General features: G+C 42.0%; 1 protein-coding gene across 2 annotated transcripts in view; it reads right to left on the reverse strand.

The window, feature by feature from the left end:
* Positions 1–10,253: 10,253 nt before the first annotated feature.
* The window catches only part of macf1a (microtubule actin crosslinking factor 1a), a 189,210-nt gene continuing 181,342 nt past the window's right edge, over positions 10,254–18,121 (reverse strand). The window contains exons 93-96 of one of the 2 annotated variants that reach the window (XM_080734854.1): positions 16,409–16,626; positions 15,026–15,148; positions 14,032–14,134; positions 10,254–13,052 (exon numbers count right to left, since the gene is read on the reverse strand). In XM_080734854.1, the coding sequence (XP_080590980.1) occupies positions 12,805–13,052; positions 14,032–14,134; positions 15,026–15,148; positions 16,409–16,626 (692 nt within the window). In that variant the 3' untranslated portion in view covers positions 10,254–12,804. The remainder of the gene's footprint in view (positions 13,053–14,031; positions 14,135–15,025; positions 15,149–16,408; positions 16,627–18,121) is intronic. The other variant, XM_080734855.1, reaches the window with a different exon arrangement.

An 18,121-nucleotide genomic window follows, 5' to 3' on the forward strand; every position in this document is an offset into this window, starting at 1 on the left:
TTAGGCGCCTTAGATTTTAGTGTTTCTTTTGTATTTGTATTTTACGGGCATTTTAGAGACCCCATGTATAGGCCAAATAAATAACTGTGCTTTTGTAACCCCCTGAACAACGTCTGGTCTCAGTCTCTCCTGGGTGTTTGTGCCCATCATTGCTCTCTTGAACCTGGTATAATACGAACCTGTGTCTGTCTAGGACTATTAAACCTTTAATGGTTTGTTGGTGCAAATCCAACTGGCGTTGTCCGGCAACAAAGATTGCCTTTTTCCATTTGGGTTTATATAAGACTAATTATACAACAGTATTATATATATATATTCCTTTAATGGTAATTGGTAATTAGTATTGAATTATTATAATACAGCTGTTTTGAACGTAACAGTAAGACCGGGCCTATCTTACATTAAAATACAAAATAATTACTTGAAAGCACCTGAAAAGTTCTGTAGTGAGAGATGGTCCAGTAGTCTAAAGATCAGATTCAATCATGTTCAAATCTTAGTCCTCATACATTTCATTTGTAGGCCTACTTTGACATTTTCAAGGTTAAAATACAAAAGAAGAATGTAAAAGCACCTGAAGAAATCTGGAGTGGCATATAGTGTAGGAGAATGATGATTGGTCTCACAGTTCAGAGCTTCAATGTTCAAATCCCAGTCCTCCTATCTTTGCCGTATTACTTGGACCTTTTCAAGGTTAAAATACAAAATAATTACTCAAAAGTACGATTCGGTATCTCCAGGGAGAGATGGAGTGGTGGTCTAATGATCAGTGTCTCAGTTCAGAGGTTCCATGTTCATATCCTGGTCATGCAGTGCTTCAATGCTGGAGTATTTAACTTTACCAACTCAAAGCTAACAAAGGCTACTAAAGAACACTTCAACATTACCAAGAGATGATTGGTAGGTGTATGCTACAAACAGACAAACATAGCATGCTACAAGGAGCGATGCATGCACCAATCAAAAATTATCTGATGAAATGAATATCAATATCTAAATACTGTAAAGTTCAGCGGACTGAGTGAAACGGGAAGCGAACCCAGCCTTCCACTCAGCAGACAAGCCGAGCAACGGCCTTATTATGTATTGTGTACAATACTAAATTAATCAAATCAAAAACTGGTTGCTCCCAAAAGTCTGATTAGACTTTTTTTTCCCCCAGATGAAATATCCCTTTAAAAGGGGATTTCAGTGTCAGGTTCACATAATTATAAAATATTACAAGTAGGCAGTGGTGTGTTCTAGACTTTTTTTTTTTTTACAGAAATTAGTCTTCAAAGTAAAGACATGTGTGTGGTTTGAACTCATCACCCTGAATTTCCAAACTCACTGACCTAACTCAGTGAGCTACCTACTGCATGCTTACACAAATCAGACTTCTTTCTCATTAGAGGAACAACAAACAACTAGAAAAGAACATTTCTAGAAAACTTTAAGTGTGCCTGCAGCTGGCTAAGTGTGTGAAATATTGTGTAGCGGTTGGTGTTAGTTAGCATTAGCATTTTTAGGATTAACATTAACATCAGCATTAGCATTAGAATTTTTAACATTGCCATTTTTTGCATTAGCTTTAACATTAGCATTTTAGCATTAGCATTTTTATTAGCATTAGCTTTAGCATTTTTAGCATTATCATTAGCGATTTTTGCATTAGCATTAGCATTTTTAGCATTAGCTAGCATTAGCATTTTAGCATTAACATTAGCATTTTTAGCATTGGCATTTCTAAAATTGGCATTAGGATTTTAGCATTAGCATTTCTAACATTAGCATAGCATAAGCATGTGTTAGCATTAACATTTTAAGCATTAGCATTAGCATGTGTTAACATTAGCATTTGTTAGCATGCACATTTGTTAGCATTAGCATTTTTAACATTAGCATTACCATTTTTAGCTTAGTATTAGCGGAAGTAGTGGTTAGCATTAGCGGTTAGCCGTTGGGACTGTTGGAACACACAGAATTTGAGACCAGTACCGTGTTGGGAAGTGGAGTTATGACTGTTTAAAGCTCAGCCAATAGAGGCCTATCTGGGCCCGCCCCTTTCCCCCCTCCCCCTGAGCGGCAGCCATGATGGAGTCACTGCTGCAGCAGTGTGTGTCTATGTCTATGTGTATGGAGATGGGACTTTTAATGAAATTAGTCATTACCAGTCCCATCTCCATGATATTTAGATCTAATTCCTTCGCCAGTTCCATCCGCATGATTTGTAGATCTAATTCTATGAGTCCCATCCCCATGATTTGTAGGTCTAATACCATCGCCAGTCCCATCATTATGATTCGTAGATCTAATTCTATCTGTTCCATCTCAATTATGTTTAGGTCTAATTCCATCGCCAGTTCCATCCAAATGATTTGTAAATCTAATTCTATGAGTCCCATCTCCATGATTTGTAGGTCTAATTCCATCGCCAGTCCCATCCTTATGATTTGTAGATCTAATTCTATCTGTTCCATCTCAATTATGTTTAGGTCTAATTCCATCGCCAGTTCTATCCGCATGATTTGTTGATCTAATTTTATCAGATCCATCCCAATGATTTTTAGATCTAATTTCACCACCAGTTCTATCCTTATGATTTGTAGATCTAATTCCATCAGTCCCATCTCAATTATGTGTAGGTATAATTCCATCGCCAGTTCCATCCACAGGATTTGTTGATCTAATTCTATATAGTTCCATCCTCATGATTTGTAGATCTAATTCCATCGCCAGTCCCATCCTTATGATTTGTTGATCTAATTCTATCAGTCCCATCTCAATTATGTTTAGGTCTAATTCCATCGCCAGTTCCATCCCCATGATGTGTAGGTCTAATTTGATACATTCCCAACTCCATGTTCTTTAGATCTAATTCGATAGTCACATCCCCATGATTTGTAGATCTAATTCCATCACCAGTCCCATTCCCATAATGTGTAGGTCCAATTCCATCAGCAGTTTCGCCAGTTCCATCTGTATGATTTGTAGATCTAATTCTATGAGTCCCATCCCCATGATTTGTAGGTCTAATACCAACGCCAGTCTCATCCTTAAGATTTGTAGATCTAATTCTATCAGTCCCATCTCAATTATGTTTAGGTCTAATTCCATCGCCAGTTCTATCCGCATGATTTGTAGATCTAATTCTATATAGTTCCATCGTCATGATTTGTAGATCTAATTCCATCACCAGTCCCATCCCCATGATGTGTAGGTCCAATTCTATCGCCAGTTTCATCTGCATGATTTGTAGATCTAATTCTATCAGTCACATCTCAATTATGTTTAGATCTAATTCCATCGCCAGTTCCATCCCCATGATTTGTAGGTCTAATTCGATACAGTCCCATCCACATAATTCATCTGCTTACAATAAATGTGACAAATCTCTGTGAGTATGTATGTATGTAATCCACTTATCTTGAGAAACGTTCGTCCCACCGGCTTCAGATTCGGCACATGAATTAGATCTACAAATCATGTGGATGGAACTAGCAATATAATTAGACATACAAATGATAGGGATGGGACTGGTGATGGAATTAGATCTACAAATCATAAGGATGGGACTGGCGATGGAATTAGACCAACAAATCATGGGGATGGGATTCATAGAATTAGATCTACAAATCATGCAGATGGAACTGGTGATGGAATTAGACCTACACATTATGGGGATGGAACTGGTGATGGAATTAGATCTACAAATCATGGGGATGTGACTGTATGGAATTAGATCTACAAATCATGCGGATGGAACTTGCTATGGAGTTAGACCTACACAAAATTGAGATGGGACTAATAGAATTAGATCTACAAATCATAAGGATAGAGCTGGCGGTGGAATTAGATCTACAAATCATTGGGAAGGATCTGATATAATTAGATCTACAAATCATGCGGATGAAACTGGCGAAACTGGCGATGGAATTGTACCTACACATTATGGGGATGGAACTGGTGATGGAATTAGATCTACAAATCATGGGAATTAGATCTAAAGAATATGGAGATGGGACTGTATCGAATTAGATCAACAATTGAGATGGGACTGATAGAATTAGATCTACAAATCATAAGGATGGGACTGGCGATGGATTTAGATCTACAAATCATGAGGATGGAACTGTATAGAATTAGATCTACAAATCATGTGGATGGAACTGGCGATGGAATTATAGACATACAAATGATAGGGATGGGACTGGTGATGGAATTAGATCTACAAATCATAAGGATGGGACTGGCGATGGAATTAGACCTACACATCATGGAGATGGGACTCATAGAATTAGATTTACAAATCATTTGGATGGAACTGGCGATGGAATTAGACCTAAACATAATTGAGATGGAACAGTTAGAATTAGATCTACGAATCATAATGATGGGACTGGCGATGGTATTAGACCTACAAATCATGGGGATGGGACTCATAGAATTAGATCTACAAATCATGCGGATGGAACTGGCGAAGGAATTAGATCTAAATATCATGGAGATGGGACTGGTAATGACTAATTTCATTAAAAGTCCCATCTCCATAGACATAGACATAGACACACACTGCTGCAGCAGTGACTCCATCATGGCTGCCGCTCAGGGGGAGGGGGGAAAGGGGCGGGCCCAGAAAGGCCTCTATTGGAAGAGAGGAAGGGCTTCAGAAATTACAGCTCATTCCTACTGGCTTTGTAAGTGCACACAGCGAGTTTCAAGACAGTACCATGCTGCAAACTCGAGTTATAGCTGTTAAAAGCTCAGCCAATAGGAAGATAGGGCAGGGCTTAAGAGGGGGCAGGGCTAAATAATAAATCCCTACTGGTCCAGTTCATTGGTCTTGAACCATCAACCTTTAATTCTCTAGGCAAAGTTCTTTCCTCTGCGCTACAGAGTCATAGTAACTCTATGAGGCACAACAAAGTTATTAATCTCATAGGATTCAGAAGCCCGAGCTTTTTTTTCATAATTTAAACGTTGTTTCCCCTTTTAGGTGGACAGAGAAAGACAGAAAATGTTCATAAAGGTGTCAAACGAAATGCATTTTTGCCCCTGTAAATTAACATGGCTCTATAGCACAGAGGATAGAACTTTGCCCAGAGAACCAAAGGTTGGTGGTTCAAGACCAGTGAAAAATATTTCCTGTCTCTCACTGTCTGTTTTGCATTGTCTTTTATGTCATGACTTTTGAATAAAGATTTATTCAAAATATATAAAAATATAAATAAATAAAAACTTGACCAAGTTGAATAAATCCACCAAATCTTCCTCTTCCTGTGGATTGGCAGTGCAGAGGCTTTCCACCTATGCTTTCCACCGCTTTTTGGAAAGCATAGGTGAAAAGCCTCTGCACTGTGCCATTTCCCAGGGAGGAGGAAAATTTGGTGGATTTTTTCAACTTGGTCAAGTATTTTTAATGTTATTTTAATTAAATCTTTATTCAAAAGTCATGGCATACAAGACAATACAAAACAGACAGTGAAAGACAGAAAATGCTTTCGATGATCTTGAATCACCAACCTTTGGTTCTCAAGGCTAAGTTCTTTCCTCTGTGCTATAGTCATAGTAACTCTACAAGGGACAACAAAGTTATTAATCTCATAGGATTCAGAAGCCTGAGCTTTCTTTTCATAATTTAAAAGTTTTTTTCCTCTTTTAGGTGGACAGTGAAAGACAGAAAATGTTAATAAAGGTGTAAAAGGAAATGAATGGCATAATAGCACAGAAGAAAGAACTGTGCCTTGAAAACCAAATGTTGATGGTTCAAGACCAGTGAAAAATATTTCTGTCTTTCACTGTCTGTTTTGTATTGTCTAGTAGGCCTATGTCATGACTTTTGAATAAAGATTTATTTAAAAAAAAAAAAAAAAACTTGACCAAGTTGAAAAAATCCACCAAATTGTCTCCTCCTGTGGAAATGGCACAGAGCAGAGGCTTTCCACCTATGTTTTCCACAAAGGAGGAAAACGGTGGAATATACGCTGTGTTATAAGTCTTTGAATAATATATGAATAATAGGTACTGTTGGGGATATTTTTAATATCCATTAGGGCATAACATAGTTTTTTGGAAAGGAAACCAGCGCACACAACCAGCGGGGACGGTCGTCCTACCAGGATGTCCGTACGACGTCTCTGCGACCTCGTCCCAAAAACACACATTTTTCGCTGCTTGGTCAGGCTCTCACCACACCAGGCAGTGCATAAGACGTCCGTACGACGTCGATACAACCTCGCCGCAAAAACACACATTTTTCTGCCTTGCAAGTAACCAGCGGACACAAAATAAACTAGAAGCAGTGCTCTTCCGAGCACAGGTCTCCACCAGGCCAGGCGTCCTGGTGGTGCTATAATAGGCCAATGTAAAAAGGGTGGCATGTGATCTTCACCATCTTAGACCTTTCATGGCGCCACCATGAGGCTGATTTTGAACATTTTGTTGTAGTGTCATTTCTTCCTTGGCCTTTTGCGAATGTGCGTGCACAATTTCACTACTATTGCACGCTGTGTTCATGATTTGAGGCATTTTGTTCGAAACGGATCAATCCTGCAAAGTTTGGAGGCAAAACTTAGCCAATCAGGATGGAATATTTAATATGGGACAGATCCGTCTTGATCATATGACTGTAGAGATACTGTGTAGGCTACTGATTTGTGTTAATTTTGGGTAAAATCTGAAGAACAAATTACAACAGAAGAGAAACTTCAGAGAGTTTCATGGTGGCCCCCTGTCCTTGAGTTAAAATGCCAAATGTGGGCCAGAATTCCTGGGTTCAAATCCAGCCAAGGTCATCCTGCTCTTCCCTCAGCAGCATATTTTGAAGATTCTACCACTTTTTCGAGTCACGTGTTCAAATACTGGATTCTGATTGGCTAAATTCCGGAGGTTATGACAGAACAACTGCCGCAAAGTTGTGTGAGGACTTGTCCGAGATCAATGCGCCTCAGTGTACATCCGGGGACTTCAGGAGGTAGTCGGAACACCTTTCCCCCAACCAACAAATGACCGTGGCAACGGTCCTATGTTTACTAACGTGCATGCTATAGTCGCCGATTTATTTGGATCCAATGCAATCCGCCAACTTTAAAGCCCCTTTTCTCTGAACCTATGCCTTTCTGGAAGCGAACAGCCTCTATTTACGGCCGGAACGGTACTTCTAACTGACGTTAGCTTAGCTGTAAGCTAGACGCATGGATTAGTATGGAGTTGGCGCCATCTGTTGGTGAGTAGAAGATGTTGTTGGTGGAACTATCTGCTGTCTCGCGGAAGTTTTATAGGCAATAATGATTGTAACTTAAGATCCTTGCAAGTTACAACTATGTGTTTTCTTTCATGTATAAGGGAAAAAGTGGTAGAAAAGCTATTTACCACTCGGGGTTGGACATTATGCTCTGATAATGTCCTGTGTGAGGGTGTTATCGGACTCGGCTTCGCCTCGTCCGATCACCCCCTCACACAGGACATTATCAGAGCATAATGTCCTCTCACTCGGGGTAAATTGCTTACATAATATCCAGAAGAACACTTGGAAGAGATGGAAAACCCAGGGTAAACTCTGAGACTTTGGTGGTTCTCTGCGATAAGGCACACGGCGTCTGAGCCAGAGGTTGTGAGTCCAAACAGAGAGCATGGTGACTCCCTGAGTTAAGACACTGTGTATGTGAGCAAGAGGTTATGGGTTCAACTCCTCCCAAGGACATTCTCTCTGAAGCGTGTTTAGAAGGTTGAAATATAATCCTTCTAAAACTGACTCTGTAAATAAACTTGTGATGTAACATCAAGAGACACTGTTTCTCTCTGGTCCAAAGATCCTGGGTTCTTTTGAAGACTAACTTGGACATCAGTCTTCACAATGCAGGATTTGAACCTAGGACATTGGGAATACGTTGCTGACATCTTTACACTGTGAGCCACCATGGCCACTATATACAGCCCACTGCCCGCCGGATTCAGCAGGATTGGCAACCCTGCTTGCGGAACATGAAGAACCATTCCCTAAATAAAGTGGTTCTTTAGTAGGTGATCTACCAGCACACTCCTACATAGCATTCTATGGATATCATGTGATTTATCCATTGTCCCAACTTACCGGGACAATTTCCTTTCCTTTCTGTGCTACTTTCAAATTGTTTTTCTGGAAGTCAATCTGCAAAGGAAAGCTTCACAGTAATGAGTAGTTTCCAGAAAAGGTGAGATTTTAACCCCCAACCTCTGAATCATGTAGGAAGTATCTCAAGACATTGAGCTATCTACTGGTTGCTATATGACATGGCTTTTCCTCTCCTTTGACTAACAACAAACAACAATGCAAACTAAATTAGAGAGCTTCATATAATTGTTTGACAGCACTATCATCAGAGTTGTGTCAACTGTCAATTAATGAAGAGTGTGCAATATGGTAGACTTGGCATGAGACATGGTGAAACAGTGGTTTGGTTGGTTCAAACCCAATAAGGTCATTTTTTCCAAGTTTTACCTTAATCTTTCAGTGAAAAGTGTGCAAGAGAACTTCTTCTGTATCAACCACGTGGTGTAGTGGTTAAGATTCAAGCCTCATCAGAAGAAGAATCTTGGTTCAAATCCAGGAAGGATGTTTTCCCAAGATACAGTATACCTGGCTCTTGTAGATCTGTAACAAATCTTTCACTGAAGACCACGCAAGACAACAAAATAATAGAGGTCTGGGGCACCTGGTGGCCTAGTGGAGCAGGCGCATACCATATAGGCATTGCCATTTCGGCATCAATGCCTCTCGGCGTCGCCGGTTCGATTCCTGATCCGAGCGACCTTTGCCGAATGTCACTCCCTGTCTCTCCCCCATTTCCTGTCAGTCTACTGTCCTATCCAATAAAGGCAAAAAGCCCAAAAACAAAATCTTAAAAAAATAAAATAATAGAGGTCTATGGTGGTGAAGTGGTTAACATAAGGGATTTAAAACAGAAGGTCTCAAGTTCGAAACCAGTTAGGAAACATTTAGAACAGTGCTAAGCTAAGCTTCGAGATCTAGCTTTGTCCAGGCCCTGAAGCGTGGCCTACATCTTGGGTCAAAGTTTGTTGACTGGGCTCTGAAGCCTGGCCTACATCTTGGCACAAAGTGCCATTTCAAATAACTAAAATGTTTTGTCAATTCCAGTTTTTGTTATTTTGTTCCTTTTAGTTAACTACAACAATGACAATACCAACGTCTCTCAAAGAATGCACAAGAATCTGTCATTTGTTTGGACTGGTATAAGCACGCGCACGCACACACACTCACCCACTAAAAATATGTAAGTTGTTTCGTTTATGCACATGCACACACATAATAATTCCAGTTATGTATGTGCAGTGTGCACACACAAACCAGTCATATGTGCGCCAGTCTTTTCCTTGTACATAAATCCTATCTCCATGCACAAATAAAAGGCATGTGTAACTGGAAAGTAAAGTGACCTCATATCTGTAGTGGTTATGTTTTGTAATAATAATCTATGTAAGGGAAGTATTCGCTCATCCACTGGATTCGGGTGCAGGTGCGTTGGACAGTGAACACTGAAGCAATCATGAAAAGATATTTCATGAACAAAAAATCCAGCACTCTGCTCTTGCTCAGCTGCAGAGTGCGGGATTCTTTTGTAATAATCATCAAAATCTACAAAGTAACTAGTAAGAAAATCTTTCAAATAATTGTAGTGGAGTAAAAGCACAATATTTGGAGTAATGTTTGGAGTAGAAGTAAAAGTACATAGAATTGGAAATACTCCATTAAAGTGCCTCAAAATTGTACTTAAAGGGCCAGTTCACCTCTGGGACAAACAGATCTTATTTTATTGTTGTTTGGGACAAGATCAACACAATCCTTATGTTTTGTGTTCAATCTGTGTTTTGAGATATTTTAGTATTTCAGCATGAATGATGATGCATTTTGCATCCTATGAGTCATCATGCTGCATCATATGATGCAAAATGCATCATCATTCATGCTGAAATACTAAAATATCTCAAAACACAGATTGATCACAAAAAATAACTCAGGATTGTCTTGATCGTGTCCCAAACAATAATTAATTAAGATCTGGTTGCCCCAGAGGTGAACTGGCCCTTTAAGTATAGTTCCTGAGTACATGTTACTTTACACCACTGCACATACACTGCTAACTCCTCAGTGATAAAAATCTTATGGTGTACACAACCAGACACTCACATGTGTTCAGCACTCGGGGAAAGAAAAGCCTTTCCTTCTTAAAACACATCAAACACAGGACACAAGGATTACTGCAAGCATATTTTTTAATACAAAAACAGAACAAAAAAAAGTTGTATAATTTTAGTTTTTTTCTTTTTTTTTTACTTTTACACAATTGACTTCAAATAATGCCCCCCTCTCCCCATTCTCTTTTTAAATCACACTGAGAATAGGACAACATCAAAAGGTGGTGGTCTCATCCCCTGTCCCCAGCAAAACAAATATCCCGCCCGTTGAAGACAATAAATAAATAAAATTCACCTTTAAGATGTTTCTTCCTGTACTGTACTGTCATTAGGTTTTCATAGAGCTTCATCTCTTCACTGAGATAACACACAGAGACAAACATAAGTATGTCCTATTGGAGACAGAACAATAAAACAGAAAAGTACAGAACAAAAAGCCTATAAGGGGAGACACTGGAGGGGCCAAGACAAGAGGGGCAGAAAATTACCCTCTCAATGGCCAGCTCCGCTCAGGTCCCCCTGTCATTCATATTTGTAGTTCATATGTTTCTCTCTCTACGCACGAAGGGCAACCCCCTTTGGTCATGAACTTGGGAATTGTAGTCATTTAGCAAAAACAAAATAAAATAAATTGCAACAAGGCTGCCACTGGAATCAGTCAGTGTTCCTAGTGAATAAATGTAATGTTACCAAGATGTAGAAACACACACACACACGCACGCACGCACGCACACACACATACACACACACACACACACACACACACACAAAATGTCAAAGGAGCGTGTTACAAAAGACGATCATGATTTGTTAAATTCTTTAATACTAGGTCATTCTCCAAGGTGATATGGAACGAATGAAAAATAAATAAGAGATTCTCCTTTTAAGCTAGAGGACAAACGTAAATGTGGATTATAAATTAAACCAGAACAAACAAGATACAAAAAAACAAGAGACATTCGTAAATGAAACATTTGCATACAGTGATTTCATGACCTTTATAATTGTTGTAACATTTGACAAAGACACACATGGTTACACACAGAGCTTTCCTTAAGTGTGTGTGTGGTGGGGCTGTGCTCCTGGGGGCTGCTGAGGGCAACACACGAGGGGGGCATGTGGGCTCAAGGTGGAGTTAAGAGAGAGATAGTTAGTGTGCGCTGGTTGTCAAACTCTTAACCGGTATCAGACGTTAGGGGTTACACTTGACATGTACTGAGTTTAATGTGCTGTTAGTTGAGTGTCTGACGTTTAATGATAATAAAAAAAAAGTCAGACGTTATGGTTACAGTTGATGTATTCTGTCTCTAATGTGCCGTTAGTTGTGAGAGTCCGTAGTTTTTTCGCCAAACGCACACGGGCAGAGCTTCCAAACGTTCCAGTGGTCGAGGGGACTTTCTCCCTGCGCGTCTGTGTGCATGTGTTCCCTCCTCAGCTGTAGCACCCCTGCCACCTCCGCCGCTACCACAGCCCCTCTGGGTTTGAGGTTAGTTGGTCAGTCGGACGGACGCGGTCAGACGGAAATAAAGAGAGACAGCTCCCTTTCCTCCGAGAGTTCTGTGTTCGTTCTGTGTTCTCTCTGCCTTCCCGCAATCCACACACGGTGTCTTGCCATGGCATGCTCTCCGCACCCACAGATATGCTGAGGTGTCGTCGTTTTTTTTCCTGCCTCCGCCAACCACTCAGCCAACCGGTCCCAAGGAGCTGACACGGCAGTCGTTGCATATCAGACCGCCACAGACCAAAATAATAAACCAGAATTCATTTATTTTATTTTTTTCCATCCTGAATGTCTTTTTATTTCAATTTATTTATTGTATTTGTCGTCATTGTGGTGTGGTGACATCTCCTCTCTCCTCCACCCTAAACCACCTCTGTGTAAAAATGTGTTGTGTATCGTTTTCTTTTCACGGTGTGTGTATTTGTGTGTCAGTGTCGTAGAAACATGAAGCGGTTTCCATAGAAATCTCTTTGCTCTCCGGATCTTCCCTCGCGGGGACAGAAATGTCGTAACACTAAAGTAAGGCAGCATCATGTCAAGTTGGTTGGTTATTTTCTCAATTCTCCACAGCCATGGAGTCCCCGCAGCAAGAGTCTCTAGAATGTCTCTTTAGAAGATTCACCAATGGCTCCAACAGGAGATAGAGAACGCAGAAGACAGGGGAGGCATACTCGGGTCTGTTCTTAAAGGGGACAGTCGGTCTTGTTTGGGTTTTTGAGTCTGTTGTTTCACGTGCACAAACCTCGGCTCGTAGAGCAGACCCCTCCTCCCCCACCACTGACTCCTCTGTTGTGTGTGTTTATTTTGTAGTGACTATAAGAAGGATAAAGTCCTCCCTTATCCCCAAACCCCTTTTTGATGTCATTGACCATTTAATGCATCCGTGCCACCGAGTGCCCTATTGATGGGACATTTGGATCAAATGTTGGTACGTTGTATTGACCTTTCAACATCATTGTCTTGTCTCTGTGCATGTCTGACCATATTACCCTGTCTGGGGGGGAGGGGGGGTGGTCTTATGTCAACCCCAGAGCCAGGAGGGTTTATGTGCAGTTGAATGGATGACATGTCACATGACCCCCTGTCTTTCCTTGTCTCTCTTTCTACCTCCGTTTCGCTCTGGGGTTGCTTTATTTCTTCCCAGAACCGGGCGTCTTGGGGCTGGGGGCTTTCTTGGAGATGGTGGGGATCTTGGAGGGCTTGGCGCCGCCGCCAGGGCGCCGCGGGGTGTCCGAGGTGTCCGAACAGACTGAGCGCGACTCCTGCAGCTCCGAGGCGTCCGAGGCGTCGCTGCCCCGCCGGCTGCTGGCACGGCTGCCCGCCCTGCTGCCCGCCCGGCTCGCTGGACCACTGGCGGTGGCGGCCGCTCGCTTTGGGTCTGGAAGGAAGGAGGAAATAAATAAGCTGTTCATGCATTTTTGCAGGGTTCGTTCAATCATTACCTGCACTTACAAGCTCAGACAAAACAAAAATAAACTAAATCAGAGGGTGATTAACCACATTAAATTACAGAAATTAGTGATTACACCTAAAGCTGTTAATGTGTTTTTTGCAGTATTCACAACTATTACCTGCACTTACAAGCTCAGACAAAACAAAAATCTACAAAGAAATATCTAAAATTGTATTACATAAAATCAGAGGGTCATTAACCACATTGAAAGAGTAATTCACCCAAAACATCACTTATTTTCTATCCGTTACACACCACACAAAGCCTTGAATTCATGGAGATTTCTTTTTTGTTTTTGTTGCATTCCTAAGACAATAATTTGATGACGGGCAGAGTCTCAAATGCAGGACAACTGAGTCAAATGTGTTGCCTCAATTTCTTTGACTCAGGTTTAAACCTCTCCTTTAACCCATTTAGGCCTAGGATTATTGACTGCTTTAGCTATTGAAAAATAGCAGATGCACCGAGTGCCGCGCTGCGAGCTTGTAGATCTGCTATTTTTGAAAAAGTCGTGAAAATGTGTGCAAATCTTTGAATATATGTATTTTCAAAGCGAACGTTTGTAACTCAAATTTGGGGGGTCCCTGGAACTAAATATTTTGAGATGCGGGTCCATGGCCAAATAAATATAATTTTGGGGGTCCTTCACATGAAAAGGTTTGAGAACCACTGACATAGTAGTCTCTCAAGAACAGACTAACTGAGCTCCAGTTAAGAGAAAAGGACCTTTTCTTTGACGATGGCTGGCCAGATTGCTGACATAGAAACATAGGTTTTTCAAAAAACCTTAGAAGGATTCAAAAGAAACTTATAGAATCGGGTCAAAATTCTAATTTTCAAGATTTTTCAAAAATAGCAGATCTACAAGCTCGCAGCGCGGCCCTCGTGTGTATATATAACTCACCAGTGCGTTTGGTGCTGGTGTGTGAAGTTCCATTTTCTCCTGTCAACGAGCCCCTGCTGGAGTGGAAGGTTGGTCTCTTCAATTTGGACCCAGACGCTGCCCCCTAGAGGAGAACATGGAAAATTCCACAAATCAGACAACAACCCAGTGTGGGAGTTGCATGAGAATCATATTTAAAGTAATATCTCTCACTCACACACACACACACACACACACACACACACACACACACACACACACACACACACACACACACACACACACACACACACACACACACACACACACACACACACACACACACACACACACACTAATCATCGTGCCACCATACAATATCTATACATTTCTATATAGTTACTAAATATCACATCAAACACAGTACCACTTCAATCTAGCTCCTACGACAAGAGCTAGGTTTGTTTCACACTAAATCTATGGACGTTGGGGGAGTGAAAATGATAAAGATTCCTCACATTTTGAACGTAAAATCTTTGTCTATTTTCATCTTCCCCAAATACATTTATATATCCATCCCAATAAATTCTCTGTGTATGTGCTGTAAGTTCAATAATGTCTGCATCACAGTAGAACTCCCGCTTCTTTAAAGAGGGAGTGCTACTGTGCGATGTCTTGGATTCTCTAGCATTATTGTCACAAATGGCAGTGGTTGGCTGTTCACTAATTTAGCAGTAATACGGCAGTCTTTCTAATTTACAGTAAGAATTGGAAATGATTGTCTTGCCTTGTGATCGGTGTGCTACTACTGAACACCTGGGAGTCAGTAAAGCAACTAAGTACTTAGAAAAGTGCTATATAAACTGTTTGTATCATCATTATTATTAATCGTTATTATTATACAGTGTGTGAGTTAGTTGCGTTAGCCAGCTCAGTAGGGTGTGCGGGCTGGGGTGGTGCTGAGCGTTTTTAGGGTAAAGGTGAAGGGGTGGGCTAGGTTGGAGGGTCTGGGAGTGGGTAAGGGTGAGTGCGTTACCTCGTGCCCAGGTGTGGTGTGGCCCAGGCCGTGATCTGGGCAGCAGTGGCACTTGGTTGGCGTTGGAGTTTTACTGTGTGCCAGCCAGGGCTTGGCATAGTCACGCGAGTGAGTATTGGAGGACTGAAGGAAGGATGGGGAGTGAGGAGTGAGGAGTGAGGAGTGAAGGGGGGCAGGGAAGGCATGGAGGTGGGTGGGTAATGATGAAGAAAAGAAGTATTGAAGGAAGGGAGGAAGGAGGGAGGGAAGGAAGGAAGGAAGGTAATGATGAAGAAAAGAAGTATTGAAGGAAGGAGGGATGGAAGGAAGGAAGGAACGAGGGAGGGAAGGAAGGAAGGAAGGAAGGAAGGAAGGAAGGAAGGAAGGAAGGAAGGAAGGAAGGAAGGAGGTAAAGACGCAGAGAGAAAACAAAGGAGGTAGAGATGTATGGAAGATTGTAAGGAAGCATGGGAGAGGGAAGCCGGAAGGTAGGTAGCAACGCAGCGTAGCGCATTTTGTTTTTGTGCAAGAGGAGATCAGGGTTGTTGTTGTTGTGTGTATTTAAATGACAGAACCAAACAGCCAAGGATGAACGTTTTAAAAGCCAAGGTTAGCAGAGGTTGGATGAAGGGATCGGGGGAAAGGACAAAAAAAAGATGAAAGAAAAACAACAAAGAAACAGAACAACAAATAAAAATCTCTCAGTGTTGAGGACGTGGTGAATTTGACATGGCATGCAACAACAGGAGGATGGCAACCATTGAACAATGAGACAGATACATGTGTTTACTCTCTTACACACGCACACACACAAGCGCACACACTCAGACAAACAAGAAATCCAATACATCACTAACGTCAGACGACAACAACAATAATATTAATGATTATGGCTCTGATTCTAAACTATGGTTTTGTGGTTGTGGGAACTGGGAGATTTCTTTTAAACTGCTCATCTCATCATGAGAACTGCATGTGACAATGAAAGACAGACACACCATGGGGACGGTCACAATGACAGAACTGGGCCACGGCCCACATGCTCTCTCTGGTCATATACTGTAGCTCACTGTAGTGTAACGCACATGTTGTTCACCTGGTTTTTAGTGCAGCACAAAGTTAGCGTGTGAATCAGAGTGTTATTTTTGTCAGCGTGAGTATTTTTTGGAAACGTTTATAATCTGGTAGGAAACTGTAAACTGCAACCTTAGAGATTCAAATGCATTTCCTCAAATGTACAAAAATATATTTTTTTAGCCACTGTCCTCACTGTTTCTTCATATGATTTACTGTTTCTTCATATGATTTTCTTCAAATGATTTCACCCAACAGAGAGAAAAAATCTATTTCAATGTCAGTATTTCAGCTCCACCGAGGAGCCACGGTGGCAGTAGCAGCACTCACCCTGGAGGAGGCGGAGGCAGTGGGTGTTGCAGGGGCGGAGGGGACGGAGGCACAGCTGGCGGCGCTGTGCGAGGCCGAGGAGGAGGAGCGGGTGGGGGAGGCAGTGCGGGAGCCCGGCTTGGAGCGTCGGCCCCGGGACCGGAAGGCCGCCAGGCCCTGGGAGGCCCCCTCTGGGAGGATGAACTTCTCCCGCAGCTCCAGGTTGGTACGACCACGGGCTGGAGAGATGAAAGGAATTGGGAGAGAGAGAGAGAGAGAGAGAGAGAGGGATGGAGAAACAGGGAAGAGGACAGATGGAGACAGATGGAGGGAAAGGAAGGCAAACAAGTCAGTGTGTGTTCACAAAATAACGGCGGTTCCTCCAGCTAGGTGTCAGCAGATGCAGCGAGCAGAGTGAGGTGAGAGAGTCAGTGCTTCCCCCGACGTTAACCCACCTCGGAGTCAGTGCACGTTCGTTTTGTGAGTGCACGTGTGTTTAGAGGTAGTGCAGGGGCTTAAGGAAAGGGCATGGATCGGGTGTTCGGGGAATCATGAATTGGACACGTTTTGAGGGGAGAGGTGAGCGAGTGTTGTGTCGAGTGTGTGTCTGTCTGCGTTTCATTTGACATTAGTGCAATACGCAACAAACGCGCGTCATCCGCAAATCTCTTGACCCATTTTTGGAGACACCCCTTCACTCTCAAGCAGATGTGTGGTGCTCTATCATGCTATGCAACGTTGCTTGTTTGTAAGAAACACAGACAAGAGTGAAGCATACAGCATGTTTGGCCTTTGCAATTGCGTTGGGAGAGCTAGCCGAAAAGTTCAAGCTCCCACACGGTAGCAGTTACAAAGTTGGTGAGAGAGTGCAGCGTCTTACCAGCAGCAATCATCGTGAGTGTCTCCAAATAGTTTTTCTTCTAATAACACATTACAGAGTGACGGCTGCACTCGTTGCGTATTATTTTCAAAATGCTAAACATAAACAATTCACCTAAGCATGGTGGGTTAGGGCCACAGTTTTCAACAAAGAGGACAGTAGGAACAAAAGCACTGCCTCTCTTCTCTCATAAACAAAAATGCTCTACATTTAAATAATCTCAATGCCAGTCTTTCCTTTTGCCAATCGTGTTTTAGCTCTACAGGGTATACAGTATGTGGGGCCATGCCTGATTATTTGTGGGGGGAAACCACTGCAGATATTCAGGGTTTCCCCCAGAGACACTTGGCAGCATTCCTGAACAAGGTGCAACAGCCCCAGCACACAACACTCAAGCCCAGAGAAGCCAGCCACAAACTGAATTAGATGGAAAAGAAAATGAGAAAGGTAGAGGAAATAGAGAAGGTAACAGGAGATAAACGCAACAGAAGAGAGGAGGGAAGTGCAGAAGAAATGTAGAATAGAGACAGCGAGAGAAAGCATTCAGAGAGAGAAACAAGAGATGAAGTACAGGAGTAAAAGACGGATAGAGAGAGAATGGAGATGGATATCAAAGTAAAGTCTAGTTCATATACTTAGTTGAGCGAGTGCAGCACACTGAAAATGGCAGATCTACAGGCTCACAACCCGTCATGTAGTGATGCACTCTGAGCTTGTAGATCTGATATTTTCAGTGCATGACACCCGCGCGCAAATAAGTATAACTCAGGCTTAAAGTAAGGAAAGGAACCAGACAGGAGCTAGCGGCTAGCCATAGCAGCCGTGCAACTGTGGGCCGTGGTCAGCTAGCAGAT

The sequence above is a fragment of the Nannobrachium achirus genome (assembly GCF_963921795.1).
Source record: "Nannobrachium achirus genome assembly, chromosome: 10".
NCBI lineage: Eukaryota > Metazoa > Chordata > Actinopteri > Myctophiformes > Myctophidae > Nannobrachium > Nannobrachium achirus.